We start from the raw sequence: 15,900 nt of genomic DNA, 5'->3' as shown, positions 1-15,900 counted from the left end.
TAAATACCCGCAGTTGAGTGTTATGAGTTGAGTTACATAAGAGAACATAAAAAGTGATCACGAGAGAAAAATTGCCGGGTTCATGATTTTTTTTCATAATACTTTCACTTTCGGTGCATCACATCATATTACATATGAAGAGGATAGGCAATTTTAATACTTTCACGTTTAGAACGAGAGAACTTAAGCGTCGCACAGAGGAATATTTGTATTATAAAACCATTTCGCAACGTGATTTCTTTCGACCGACCTGATCTAAAATATTTATGATTTTTACTTTAATTGCACTTATTTAAACGATTATTGCAGCCTGCATGATTGGCTAAATTTGTTCTTGCCATGATTATTTTAATGCCTTTGTTCGCTTAAGTGTCGACCAGTCTTTTCATTATTTGCTTGTTTTCTTAACTTTTATCTCGGTTTTCTTGCGGAACGAGCTTACTAAATACCTGTTAAATCGCGCAAATAATGTGCATGCACATTAGGGTTGTCCAAAAATGCATGTGAAAAAGTTAAGTCGGAATTTTTATGCTCTTGCCCCCTATGGGGGAAAAACAACTTTTCGTTGAAATGAAATTGAATTCCTGATAATCAATAACTCCGAAAAAACCTCAAAAATGCAATGCAAAGTCGTTAGTATTAATAAAATTTCAAAATAAAATAAATAATTGGATACTATTATTGTAAGTCTTCTGAAGAGAATCAGAGTTTCCCGATCGAAAATATATTTATTTTGAATTACTCTACTCCATTTCTACCAAAAAGTGTTTATCCCCATAAAAAATGTATGCAAAACTTGATTGTTTTTGTATGTATGCTGTACCACATATACCTACGTATTTAGTCGGACTTGGTTTCTTCCAAAATTCACTTACAGTGAAACCCGCTTAAGTACCCCCGCTTAAGTAACCAACATTTTTGGGCACCGTGAATATTTTAATGTAATCTGAAGCAAATCCCTCTCTTAAGTACCTCCCCGCTTATTTACCCAACCCGCCTAAGTACCTAAATTTTTCGTACCCCATTTACCATTTTACTTATAATTTTCCCCTTTTAAGTGCTCGCGCAACACGTTCGGCAAAAAATATATTCAAAAAAAAAATAACGGTAATTTTTAGCCACTTGAAACTTGTACATTATTACACTAAAATTAAAAAGAGGTTACTACTGAAATAGAGATAATTAGGGCATATTTAAATTTATTTCGTTTCCCTCTTTTACATGGAATGACCCTTCTTCATTATACATATACATACTCTCGATATGTGAACGTACCTACATAGACAGTTGTTACCTTTCTTACTTTGTTAATGCATTTACTTTCTTAGTGTTTTCCTAACAGAACATCTACTTCAATAAACACTTTCAGTTTCACTCATACTACCAATCGCCACAAAAGTATTTACAATAGGTACAATGCATATATGTATGTATGTTTACTTCCATAATCTTATCTTATCACCACACCGGCTTCGATAATTGTTAAACCTTATTAAGCAATACATTTTTTATTTCTTATTTACTATTCCTTTGTTCGATTCTTCGTTGCTTGAATGGAAATTTGTTAAGTTGCGTAAAGCCACAATGATGAATGTAATATATACACAAATCAGCTGAAAAGTGTACTGGCAATACATTTGTATTAGAAATGGGCACGGGACAAAAATTTCAATACCGCGGGTCCCGAAATCTATCACTAAGTTTAATTCACATGTCCTTTAAATTAATTTTTAATATGGCATCTTCCGATAATTTTGTTTTTGCTTTACTGTTCGTTTTCGTTTCAATAAAACATAAAAAGTGCTTATTTCATAAAACGTATTTAAGGAAGATTTTCTGAATTTACGCATGTTGTGAAACTTATCGGAAGTGTCGGGAAAGGATTTTGCTCCCGTCCCGCCCGCAAAATTTTTAAACACCTTCCGGATACCGCTCATCCCAGCCATTTTTGCCAATAAGAGGAGTTAAGCCAGCTAAGCTAGCGTGACTACCGCTAATGATTTATTAGGTACACGCTGATAAAAAATAAATTGATAGCTAATCTATAGAACACTAAATGCGTTCACTTTCACTTTTCTATAAGCCTTATCTGAACTATCAATATTATTTAATCAATATCAGTTTAGTTGCTCGTTATTGGTATTATCTTTTAGTGTCTTTCTTTTTTTTTACACATTTTATTCCGACTATTGCTTAATCATTTATGTTTACTTTCATTTTTCATTACAGGTGCTCGGCATTATTTGCATGGCCTGTGGTTCACCCGCCTACATCGCTGCCACGTCATTCTTCCTATTCGTGGTTGTAATCTCGTTCATTGCGACAATTTTATGGATTTTCGCTTATCTTTTGGGTATACGTGAAGCTTTGAATGTTGCCGTCAATTGGATATTCACAGTAAGTTAAAGAAAGCAACTCATACTTAATATGTACACACATATGTATGTGTATACCAATATTATAAAGGGTGGGTCAGATTCAAAAATTTCAAAATTCGCAGAGGCCTTCCTGCTCCTACAATAAAATGGAACTGACTCTTACAGCTGATATCGCAAAGTTAATATCGAAATGTACTTTTGCCACCGAAATTTTGGAAACACACGAAAAAAGAATTCCGGAGAGTTCTCAGCAAAGCACGAAAATACCTGAAAAAGACCTGATTAATGCCGAAAGCCCTCGGAAAAAGCTGCGAAATACTTGAAAAATCCGAATAAGTTACGAAAGGATGCTATAAAATCCCGAAGGAAAATACAGCAGCAAGAAACTACGAAATATATAAAAATCGATAGAGAAATAATCCCGACCAGTCTCGAAAAATTCGGAAAATATTATTCAAGAAATTAAAAAGCAAACAGTTATAAAAAAGAGTTGCGAAAAATATAGAAAATCTCATCATAAACAAGAAAAAAATTCGAAAAATCCCTGGACTGGAACGCGTCCCAAAAATTAACCCGAAAAGTAAAATACGAGGAATACCCACAAGTCTGAACAATTTCAAATAAAAGAAAAATCGTGGAATTTCGAAAAGTCATTTTATTTCATTAGAAAAACCCTGAAAACGACCTGATAAATCCCAAAAAACCCGAAATAATCCCAAAAAACCTTAAAAAAATTCGAACAGTAATAGCTCAGCTATGCATACTTTGCACTGCACTGAACAGACTTCTACATACATATGTAATGCTGTGCTTTGGGTAACCGCTTAAACGCAAAGCTCATTTAACAGATTCCTTATGTGGCAACTCTCATGCAACGCCAAGTATGCATAACAGAGCTTCAAAGAAAAGAGCGCAAAAATCGTAAACGTTCCGAAAAATCTGGAAAAGTTCAAGAAATCCCAAAAGACTTCGAAATAATCAGAAAGAAGATGAAGTCTCGAAAAGTAAAAAAAAACTTGAATATTCTTAACAAAAAAAGAAAACAAACAAATTCGTAGAGCACTGAAAACACAAAAAAAAATACCGAAAAGTATCGAGAAATAAAACAGCAAAAAATCATGAATAAGTCCTGAAACATAGCTTCGAAAAATTCTAAAAAATAAAAAGCGTAAAACATAAAAAAACCACAACAAGGCCTAAAAGTCTCTACAATACCTCGAAAAGTAAAACACGAGGAAACCAGAACAATCCCACAAAACAAGGAAAAATCTTGTATAATCTCGAAGAAAATCGAAATATTTAATTTCATTAGAAAAGCTCCGAAAAAGTCTCGATCAATCCCGAAAGATCTTGAGAAAAATCCCTAGAAGAACTTAAAGAAAATTTACGAAAAGTCCCGAAGGAATTCCATAAAATCGCGTATGCCATTAAAACAGAAAAAAAGCAACGAAAAATATTTCAAGAAATTCAGAAAAATTCGAAAATATTTGAAAATTTCAAAAATATCGAAAAAAGTTTTGAAATATCCCGAAGAAAACGAAAAAATACAGGAAGGTGCAAAAAAATTCTGAAAAACTCTGAACAGTTCAAAAGATCGCGAAACACAACTTAAAGATTCCCCTAAAAATGCCGTAAACCCTCTATTAAATTCCAAACAATCACCAAAACTAAAAAAAACAACAAAATAATTTCGAAAACCCCAACAAAATAAAGAGCAAAAAATTATGAAGTATCGCGACAAAATTCCAATAATCCCAAAAGATTTCGATAAATAAAAAACGAGGAGTTCGGAAAAAATTCGGGAAAATGTAGACATTCAAAAAGCTTCGCAAAGACCTTAAAAAATTTTCGAAAGGTTTCGAGGGAATTCCGCAAAATCCTGTAAGAAAATAAAAAAGCTTAAAATCAACCAAAATACCCGAAAAGCTCCAAAATGTTTAAAAAAATTCCAAAACTTTCGAAGTATCCAAAAAAAGACAAAACGAAAAAATACAGAAAAGTTAAAATAAAATCTCAGAAGATTTGAAAAGAGAAAACCTAAAAAATCCCGAAAAACAATAAAAAATCATCAACAAGACTCGAAAACTTGTGAGAAGTCCCAAAGAAACCGCAAAATCTCGAAAAACTTTCGAAAAGTCGAAAAAATAATAAGGGAAATTAAAATGTGAAATAATACAAAAATATTCCGATAGCTAAAATGCGAGGAATCCAAAAAGTGCCGAAAGTTCTTGTAAATATTCCGAAAAGAAAATTACGAGACTTTCCTTAAAGTCCAGAAAACTCTGAAAAATCTCAAAAAAGTCAAAGGAAAATATTGAAAGGATTCTTGATTTCTCTAAAAATGTGTGTCTTCAAAAAGCCAAACTTATTCCGCGTTTCTTGCTCAGAATAATGAAAGTCAAGTTTTTTCACGAGGAGAACGCAGGGTACAATAGCAAAGGATTCTCAAGATATTTTCGAAAATGCAGTACGACTATTTTTTCCAATGCATTTTTGATTTCTTCAAATAAACTATATTTATATTTAGTCTCTGTACAGAACACTAAATGTTTTTTTTTTACTTTATTATACACGGCACGGTCTAAGTTTTTGTCCATTGGGACCACCCTGTATATAACATTATCGAAAATACGTTCTTGATTTAGCATAAAAAAAAAACTAAAAACACAAATCGAAACCAATTTTTCACTCATTCCCCTTTCGTTTTCCTTTCTCTTTGCAGGAATTGCTCAACACTGCGATATGCGCGCTCCTGTATTTCATTGCCTTCGTAGTGCAATTGGCCAAATGGTCTGGTTATCCGAGTACATGGGCTTATGGTTCGAATATTGCGGCCGGAGTTTTTGGTTGTTTCAACTTTTTGGCCTACGCTGCTGGCGCATATTTTCTGTATTTGACGCATAAGAGCGGCGCAAATTATTAGACGAGTCAAAAGAGTGAAATTAAAAAAAAAAAAACACAAGAGCAACAACAAAGAAAATAAAAGAAATAACTTTACAAATATTTTTTCAAAAAAATGTGCAAAACAAAAGAAACTAGTAGCTCACCTCATAAACTTATGCCACCATACCACCAAAAGCACTGAGCACAATCCATACATAAAACAGCAACAACAATTAGAGGCATATTTACAACAATGCGACAACACTTACAAATGCCGTTTTGTGTTTGTTTTTGCGTAAATGAAACTCACTGTTGTAATTAGTCAAAATGTAAAAAAAAAAAATTAGAACAAAAAAAAAATTAGCTTTTAACATTTTTATTGGTAGTGTACTGCAATTCGATGTTCAGTGAAAATTTAATTTTAGCAATGCAAAATAAAAAAAAAATACTTTACAATTTGTAGTCTTAAATGTAAATTACATAAAATTTTTTTAATATTTATTAACTACGCTGCCTTGTGTAAACTTACCGCATTCTTTGTATGGCAAATAAATTTCACAAAAAAAAACATATCAACGAAATTTAGATAAAAACTTGACTGTTCACATACTTTAATATTTTCTACTTTTATATATTTTCCTGTAAACTTGAATTTGCTCAGCATATAGTTTTTATAGTCAAAATAAATAAATTTTTTTGTGAAAGCTCGTTAAAGTCACAGTCTGTCAAAATGAGTTAAGTGTTTTTGTCAAAAGACTACAGATAAGCATTTTGCACATCCACAAAATTGTGAGGTGACACACTCAAAATTTGTCATCCTTACCTTTCAGCAAAAGCTCGAACAAAATTTTCTTGAAACAATTTTCTTGAAAAAATCTAAGTAAAGTCCCCTTGTTCATATGATTAATATGTGATACGATTAATTTTGAGTTGTGTCACCTTTGCATTGAATGTGCGATATGTATGTATGTATAAATGAGTCAAATAGAGTATGAAAATAATAACTAGTATTTTGCATTTTTTTTTAACAAAAATGGAAGTTTATATATTTTTTTTTAACACGGCTACTCTGTGCGGTAAATATTCTAATTATGAAATAATTATTAAAAAATAATATATACATATTTATAATAGAAATAACCGCAATTTTATTGTATGTTTCATTATTTGTAAGAACAAAATATCAGAGATGTTTTAATTAATAAAGTTACGTTTTAATATAAAAATAGTTTTTATGAAGTTTATTGTTGAGTGGGCACTAGATATGTATGGCTCTTACCGTTATAAAATTTAGTCGGCGTGGATCTCTCTAAGATACATATTTTCAAAAATACCCGCACCCCATCGGAATAATAAATACATCCTTTTTACTGTTGAAATTCGACCGTTTTTCTAGTTTTTGAAAGAGACGCGAAAAAAATTCCACTGTTTGATCACCAGAAAAATTACCTCTGCCTGGAGTGTTGTTTTTCAGCCGCGTAATTGCTATTCGTATCTCGTCATAGTCAGGCGGTGGAACAACGACTCCGTCATCATTGACTGGAGGCTCAGGTTCGTCTTGTCCATTAGTATGGGGGAAAAGTGTTCCCTTCATATTTAATTACGTTCTGGACGTCGGTCTCTAGATTGCCATTGTTGTTCTTACAGGAGTTCGCCCCGGTCTTACAACATTCAGTCGTCCAATGCTTTTTTTAATTTTTTCGGGCGTTTTTCCTGTCTTCCAGCATTTCAAGCTCTTCGCACTCACGTACGGCTTCTCTCTTCTTATTGCGGCAAATACGTCTCGCCATGGATAATATGATACGAAATTTTTTTTTTTCGTGAGAGCGCTGTCGAAAAGTTAATTTTTCATAACATCTTCTAACAGAGCCACTGCTAGGAAATACATGTAGGGGTATTACTTAAGAAATTTTTGGAGATTTCCTTTTATTAAGTAAAACACTCGAAAATTAAAAAATTTAAATACCTGCTTTGGGCTTGCGTGTTATACAATTCTTAATAACGAGTAAAAGTATTTTTACTTATAAACACTGTACTAAAAGCGGTGCATTTTAAACTTGACTAGTGGTAGGTGTTCATCGTCCTCTGAATTCTCTGTGCTGCAAAGTCGTAAAACCAGTTTAGAGGCATTCTCAGAAGCGAAATGAGAGAGTTACATATCATATTATCCATGGTCTCGCTTCTGTCTTCAGTGTCCTATAGCGGTCCCACATAGCTCGCGTTGCGCCCGATCACGGCGTGGTCCTATAAATAGGCGGTATCTATTTTCTCAGTAGCTTCTCAGTAGCTTTAAGGCTGCGTTTCACCAAACCCATTTAAGAAGAAATTTATTCGAATTAAATTTTTATATAACTTTCAATTAAATTTTTTTCAGTTTCAAAAAGCCCTTTTATTTGAGTGAGTAAAAATATGGCAGCACCGTGCTAAAAGTGGTAGTAAAAGCAGGATTGGTATACAAGCAAACAGTTGATACACAATATGGTGGTATTCGTATATTAGGGTGGTCCAAAAACAGTAAAGTCAGAATTGCAATGCTCTCACCCCCTAGGATTTTTCTAGCTCGAAAAAAGTATACCCCTATTTTATATTTGGAAATCAAAAAAAATTTAGAGGTCGCTGAAAGTGCTCAAAGTTTTCCATGTATTTTTATATGGGGAAAAAACAACTTTTCGTAGGAATGGTATAGAATTCTCGAAAATTTATATTTTTCGATCGGAAAACTCTGGTTCTCTTCAGGAGACTTTCAATAATAATACCCAATTGTTTATTTAACCATTTATTATTATTATTTTCACGTGCATTTTTGAACCACCCTAGTGTATATTGATCTGCTGATTAAACGTGTAACAACTCTGAGTGTGATTCTTCTGATTTAATTTTTATTTAAGTGAAGAGCATAGGTCACTTAAATTAAATTAAATTTGATTGGTGAAACGCAGCCTAAATACCTATATGATCTGAAAATGGTTTTTTGAAGTTATTCAACAATATCTACTTCAATTGCTCTTCTGAAATTCGGCCTAAGAGTTTAATTAAAAAGTTTGAAATTTTTAACTTAGCCTATTGCATTTCTTTCAATATTACACAAAATTTTAAACCTGGATGTATACGGTATTAGCTCAAGAATAAACTACATTTAAAAAAAATAACTAAAAATAAAATTAAAATTATTTGTTAAAACTTGACCTATGTATATGCAGTTAAAGTATGTCCTGATTTGTAAATGTTCATGCATACGCCAAGCGGAAATTACACCGGCAGAAATAATTGAATTAGGTTCGAATTTTCACCAACAGAGAGCGCCCTAATTGCGTCCAAGAGTGCATGTCTCTGCTTGTCAAGCAACAAATGTTGCTAGAATTCATGTTGCCAAGAGAAAATGTTGATTTAAATGGACAGAGTATATAAACATATTTACATACATACAAATGTATGTACATATTTTTAAAGATGCATAGGTACGCTGACCATCCGTTTTTTTAACCAACTGCCCTGGTAATTTATTTATTTTATACGGGATGCCAAATGTCTGTATTTCTTTTAATGTCCTGTATTTGTTCCGTATTTGGTGTTCGGTATTTCGACGCCTAACAGCTCATTAAAATGACATGCCTATGAACCAGTTTAAAAAGTTATTATTTTCTAATCTGAATGCCCGTGGTTTGAATTGAGCAACATATGCAGTGACGAAAATATAAATTAGGACTCGACATTTCAGCAAGGTTTTTGGCTATTTTTAACCGACTTCTAAAAAAGGAGGAGGTTATCAATTCGTCGGAATATTTTTTACTTTATTTTATTTCTTTTTTCTATACTAATCTTGTTTAGGTCCGATCATTGGATTATGAAATATATACATATATATATATTTTTATATGAGAATTGAAGTCGGGTTTGTTTTTGCTAAACATTATTTGTTCTTTTGTTTATTTAATGTTTATTATTTTGGTATGAAGGTAAAGCTCATTTCCTAACAAAAACCATATAAATCCAGGTTTCAGACATTGTGCAAAACTATGAAAATTCTGCACCACCAAAATTTAAAACCTTTTAATCAGAATCTTCAGAGAAAATTTTGGTTTTCAGTTTTTAGCTCATTAAAATTGAGTATAATAAAGTGCAAGTGCAAGGTGTTGCTCATTTGCTTCCCTATTAAAGAATTCTCGAACGTATCTACTAACTTTTTATAAAAAATGCGTAACACAAAAATGCCAAAAATTAACGGTAAATCCTAGCTACTTCTAACTAAATTATATTAAACTTTAACGAATTTTTTGTAACAAATTTTACGGGTTAAAACTCTCGAGAAAAATATCCTACAAATTTTTGAGGTTACTATAAGGATGCTGTATCAGGGCTCACTGAAGAAGGTTTTAAGTTCTGTTAGCATTTGTGGAAAAGAGTTGCAAAATTACTTTTTGCCCCGTATTCGGCTCCGATAAATATGGTCACCGTATGTTTGGGTGATTCCCATGATTCAATAATAAATAGGGATGGCAAAAAAATCGATTTATTAATCATACGATTAATCACAAGCCAAAAAAATTAATTGCAATTAATTGTAATTATTGAGAAACAATCGATTTATCGAATTTTTAAAGGCACTTTTTTTACAGTGAGTATTCAAAAAAATATTTTTCCATAAAAAATTTCTAATTCTCTTGTTAATTAGCCTTCAATAAAATAAAACGAGTATTTTTAGCGCCGATAATTATTTATTATTTAGCTATCCTCGCAAAACCGAAAGTTTCGATAAGCGGTTTGTTGTTAAGCGGTTGCGTTTCTCGGTGGCTGTAGCATGAACTTTTGAAAAAGGCGCTCAGTAGACACCGATCTGATTGACAGTATTTTTTTAAAAGTCTGTAAAGTTTTGGGTAAACAGTTTTCATTTCCTCCCAAGTGTCGATGATATTCCGCTTTAGTTCTAGGACTTAACCATTAACAAGAAATTTATGAGGGGCCCAAATATGTTTTCATAAGATCATCTGCGCACATTATTTCATTTCGCAAGATTTTTTTTTGAACCTTGAGTCGAGTAAAGTTGACGTAGCTAGCAAAACAGGAATGTTCGATGGAGCCAAATCTTCGGTCAAACTGTTTCAACCATTTTTGGGCGAAAGTATTTTTCTGTAGATGAGGAGAGTTTTATGGTTTCACAATTGGTTGAAAATGACGGCCGAAATCGTCGTTTTTGATAATTTTCGCATATGTATGTAGTTGTTGTTGCAAACTGCTCAATTTGAGTTGTTTTCGCATTTTGTATATGTATTTCTTATTTGAAATTAAACTTTATAATAAAGATAAATGTGATGTTGAAGAAATAAATGATAATGATTAAGACAAAAGAGGGAAGGCAAAATCAAAGATTAAGACGAAAATGAGAAATACATAAGATTTAGGGTAACTTAAAGGGTAAGAAAATTTATTTAATTTTTGAATTGAAACTTCTTTAGCGGCGGTTGGTTGGTTGGGAGTAAATTGACAAATTCAACGATAATGATGCACATGAAAATGATGCATACGGATATGGTTGGGACGGAAATGGTTGCAACGCAAAAAAGTGCTTCTTATATCCTTGCACATGGTATTAATTTAACAAAAACGTGCCAATAAGCGGTTTAAGAATAATATTTACATTAAGCCAAATACAAGAATGAAAGTAAAGGTTAGTACGTACATACATAGATGAAAAGGATAAAGGCAAAGGTAAAAATAAAAAAAAGACAAAGATGCGTAAATATATGAGTAAAGGCAAAAACGAAGATCAAAATAAAATTATACACTTTAAGGTAAAGGTGAAGTGGAATTTCCAAAAATAAAGTTAAATAAGTTGAAAAAGATGAGGATGAAGATCGATATATTTCTCGATGTTGTTATCAGTACAACAAAGGGAATACCAGAGAATAGGTCTTATCATCGAGGAACATGGAGAAGCTAGCCACCCGGCTCCCATTAGCCATTGATATAAAGAAGGTAGTTGCTATCGAGAGGAGATTTGAAAAAGAGCTCTGCAGCAAAGCAACCTGGAGGATGTACACTAGGGTGGTTCAAAAATGCACGTGAAAAAGTAAAGTCTGCATTTTTATGCTCTAACCCCCTTAGGATTGTTCTGTACCGCAAAAAATACACCCCTATTTTTTATGTTTTTTTTTTTTTTTTATTTTAAATCAAAAAGAATTTAGAGGTCACTCAAAACGCTCAAAGTTTTCTATGTATTTTATATGGGAGAAAAATTCTTTCGTCGAAATGGTATAGAATTATTGAAAATCAATATTTTTCGATCGGAAAGCTCTGTTTCTCTTCAGAAGATTTCCAAAAATAACAGCCATTTATTTATTTAACCAAAAAATGCCCAAACATCGCAAAAAATGTAGAAAAAAGGCTTTTTCTTAATAGCGGTCACCCCCCGGCCGGCAAACCTCCGAGTATATTTCTGCCATGAAAAATAGCTTCTCATAAAAATACAAAGCCGTTCGGGGTCGGCGGAAAAATGTAGGTCCCTCCCCTTTTTGTGTGGCAACATCAAGGCGCACGCCACAAATCGGAGGGGAAGCTCTATTATTATTATTATTATTAATATTCGATTTATTTTTGACACAAAGCCTACAAAGAATCATTCACCAAAACTTACAAACTGCATTAAAAACCCTTGTAAGATATATGCGCAATTGCAGTCTTTTTTGGCCAAGCGACGAAATATTAAATCCTAAATCCAATACGTCGCTATACACTGCGAGTCCTGGCGGCAGCAAGTCCGTGGACAGACCCGCACCGTGGTCGAAACGAGAGCTGTGGTGCAGCGTGTAATTGTAGTGCCTGGCCCAGATTCGCACTGCCGCTCACAATAACGTTGCCCAGCTTGAACGCTGTATAAACGGGGCACGCAGGCAGGCTGAGCTGTTGCAAGTAAAAACAAGAATTGAGATTTGGAAATGTGCAGAAATTAAAGCAAAGGACTTACCGAATACAGCAACAATGCCACACAAAAATAAGGCAGTTAATAATAATTTTAAACAACCCATTTTTCCGAGAAATTCTGTGTTTCTGCCAATAGTTACTTTAAGGAAATGTTTGAATATTAATACAACCTATTGGTTTTATTAAATTGTTTTAATTTTCACCTCAAAATTAAAAAAAAAATGGTAGTAACAGCTGCGCATGGTACAATCCATTGTGGAGCTACTATTTTGCGTTTAATTGTTTAATTTATGATTTAAACAAAAGAAAAATTGTATTTAAAATATTCACATAATTTTGCGTATCATATTCTCCACAACAGGTTTACTGTGTAACTGAGGCCATTAAATTCGCCCAAAGACCCTGAGTGAAAGAGAAAGTGCGGTAGTGTCGCCTTAGCAGAGTTACAAAAGCCGCAGAGATCATCTAACCAGAGTCCTAACCCATTCCGGTGTGCTCTTAATCTGCAGTGTTCTGTGGGGCTGCCGGTGTTAATCCTCAGCCTCTCTTTCCCATTCATCTTTTGGTCGTGATTTGCCAGTGTTGTTCTCTCATTTGTATAATTCCTTTCTTGAGCTCTTACCTGATCGTGTTGAGACCTAACGCAAAGAATGGTTCAGGCCCTACAACAGCCTTCAAGACAAATAATTTGATGGTATTAACAAATTATTAAGTTACCTTGTTTATTAAAATTTATTTTACACTTTTACATATTGATTCTAAGTATATATATATGTGTGCAGATTTTTGTCCGTCTACCGATTCGTTTGTCCACTACAGTGTGCGGCAAAACGTACATATATACCGAAAAGTATCGAAAATAGCTTACTACCCACGAATGTGTTAAACATTTTATCTCAAGGTCTTGAGCGAATTTAATAGCCTGAGTGGCACACTAAACCTGCCTGCGGCAAAAATGATATGTGAATATTTAAATAAAAGTTGCCTTTTGTTTAAATCGTTAATTAAATAATAAATACGCAAAACAATAAATAAAACAATTGATTGTACCACGCGCAGCTGCTTCTTGATATTTTTTATTTTCAGGTGAAAACGAAAACGATTTAATAAAACCAATTGGTAGTATAAATATTTAGCAATTCTTTAAAGCCTTTTCACAAAGACGGAAGTTTGCGGAAAAATGGGTAGTTTAAAATTTGCATTAACTGTTTTATTTTTGTGCGGCATTGGTGCTGTATTGGGTAAGTCCTTTGCCTTAATTTCTATGTAAAATTCTTTATTATTGTTTTTTTTTTACTTCCGACAGCCCAGCCTCCCTGCGTGCCCCGTTTATACAATATTCAAGCTGGGCAACGGTTTTGTGAGCGTCAATGCTTTTCGGGTCCAGGCACTGGGATTATACGATGTGCCACTGCACCCATTACGACCATCATACGACTCTGTCCACCGAATTGCTGCCGTCAGGGGTTACAGTGTATATGGACGTATAGGACTTGATATTTTTTCGCTTAAAAATGTGTAAAAAAATACTAAATGCAAAGTAATAAATATCGCTTTGGTGTTGAATGTATCTGCATAAAATACTTATAAACAAATATGATTTTTAACAAATACATATATAGTCGGTTGTGTAAAGGTTAATGCTTTATTTTTGGTTCCATATGAAATGATTTCGCTATCGGTTACAAAAAAATCGTGGTGCCGAAATTGCATTCATTTTTCAGTTAGTGCTCACAGAAGTAAGAATTTTCAATAAAAAAATTTTTTCCGCTACTTTGTTTAATAAACACTTAAACATAATAAATAAAAATAAATAAGACAGCCTTTAAGCCGATTTAGTTTTGGTAAAAGAAAGTGCAAGTTTGAGATAGCTAGGACTTATAGCTGAATTTTCACTTTTTTTTTTTTGTTGAAGGTGTCGCTCATTTTCTTCCGTATAAAAAAACATGCTTCGTATCGAAGAAAATTACTGGCACTGATGAAAGTTATATGTAGGGTTGCCACTTTGGTAAATTATTACCAAATTTGGTAGAAAAAATGTGGGTTGGTAAAAAGGTAAATTTGTTTTCATTTTGGTATATTTTTGTTATAGTAATTTTTGTGCACCTTAAAACTGTTCGTTCTGGCTTTATTTTGTGTAGTTATCTAAAAAATCCGCCCGAACATTTTTCATTCGCCCATAGTAAATACATGGAAATCAAAAAGTCTGAGAATAAATTTCTTTCTATAAGTATAGTCTATTTAATTCCATTAATTTTCAAACGCTTTATATTGCGTCCTATTCAAAACTCATTTTACTGGAATCGTGTGGAGCTTTTTATAAAATAAATAAATATTTTAAATGATTTTTTAACTAAAATTAAATTATTATTATTATTATTATATTATTAATAAAAGAAAAGAAAAAGCGGGGTTTTTATTAAAAAAAAATTGAATCTTATTGGAATAACTCAAAAAAAAGAAAAAATCTATAGTTTTTATTAAATGCACTAAAAAAAAGTTATTGATAGATATTTTCCAGATTTGGTAGATCTTTTCAAAGTAAATGGTAAGCATTTTTGTTCGTCAGTGGCAACCCCGGTTATATGAGTAAAATGGAAAAGTCGATTCTACACTGATGATTTCTCAGCATTCTGGAACAATACAAAATTTAAGTTTAAGCATAAATTGAAAACAACAGCTAAGCTATTCGCAATTTCTAAAAACGAAATTTCAAAACTTTGATTCAAGGTATCCGGATAGGCCAAATTGTTTATCCGGAAGATTTTTTGAAGAAAGTTCACGTACCGTTTTAAAGAGATGAACCTATATACAAAGTTTCACCATATTATGCAAAGAAAACGGCTGGCTACTTCGATAAAAAAAATCCATATTTTCCGAAACAACGCAATCAGAAAAATTTTCCCCAATGACCTCCAGTGGAGAACTTTTTCTGATAATTTAAACTACATGGCAAAAAAAAAAAAACTAGAGAATCGCGATAAATTGGAGACACACATACGAAGTTGCATCCGTAAAATGGATTAAAACTCTGTACAACGTTCATTCAAAGACAGCCATAGCCAAGCTACGCTGCATGGCTTACAACGGGCCATTTGCCTTAGTTTTAATTATTTTACGAGAAAAAAACTAGCCAATTGCCTATTTTATTTGCGGATTTGTGCCAGTTTTTCGTCTCGAGTTCAGCCAGGTCCTTCGGCACTTGGTGTTTCCATTGTGTTCATAGACGCCCTTTCTGTCATTGTCAACGCATTGGTGCCGAGTCGAAGGATGCCTTCGCAGTAGGCTCGTCATCCATGCGTACAACATGTCCCAGTCAGCCAAATCATTGTTTTTTGTTTTATGCGCTTAGCTATGCCTATATCGTTAAATAGCTCGCACAATTTGTCATTCCATCCTCTTCGCCGCTCATCACCCACGCAAACAGAGCTATAGAACCTGCGTAGAATGGTTCTCTCAAAAGCGCTCAAAGCCATCTCATCTTTGTTCGAAATCGTTCAATATGTTTCTGCGCTATATATTGTTCTCCAGACCTATTAAGAATGGCACTGTGATTCCGAAAATTGAGTTAATATTTTTTTTTTCTATGGATAAGTTTTCGCAATTTACCGTTATTTAGCTTAAAAAAGAGTGGTTCCACTTAATCACGTATATTTTACGAACCAATTGAATAATCACAATCGAAGTACGGCGAATGAAAGACCATGAAATTCTCCATAAA

General features: G+C 33.1%; 1 protein-coding gene across 2 annotated transcripts in view; it reads left to right on the top strand.

Moving 5' to 3' along the window:
- Positions 1-5,660, top strand: part of LOC118733521 (CKLF-like MARVEL transmembrane domain-containing protein 4) — an 82,494-nt gene extending 76,834 nt beyond the window's left edge. For both annotated transcript variants that reach the window (XM_036462937.1, XM_036462938.1), the window contains exons 3-4: positions 2,230-2,397; positions 5,101-5,660. In XM_036462937.1, coding sequence (XP_036318830.1) covers positions 2,230-2,397; positions 5,101-5,301 — 369 coding nt within the window. In that variant the 3' untranslated portion in view covers positions 5,302-5,660. The remainder of the gene's footprint in view (positions 1-2,229; positions 2,398-5,100) is intronic.
- The last annotated feature ends 10,240 nt before the right edge of the window (positions 5,661-15,900 follow it).

This window comes from Rhagoletis pomonella, unplaced genomic scaffold, assembly GCF_013731165.1.
Source record: "Rhagoletis pomonella isolate Grant_MI unplaced genomic scaffold, Rhpom_1.0 Rhpom_scaffold_00002, whole genome shotgun sequence".
Classification (NCBI taxonomy): Eukaryota; Metazoa; Arthropoda; class Insecta; order Diptera; family Tephritidae; genus Rhagoletis; species Rhagoletis pomonella.
This window is presented reverse-complemented; position numbering and strand designations above follow the sequence as displayed.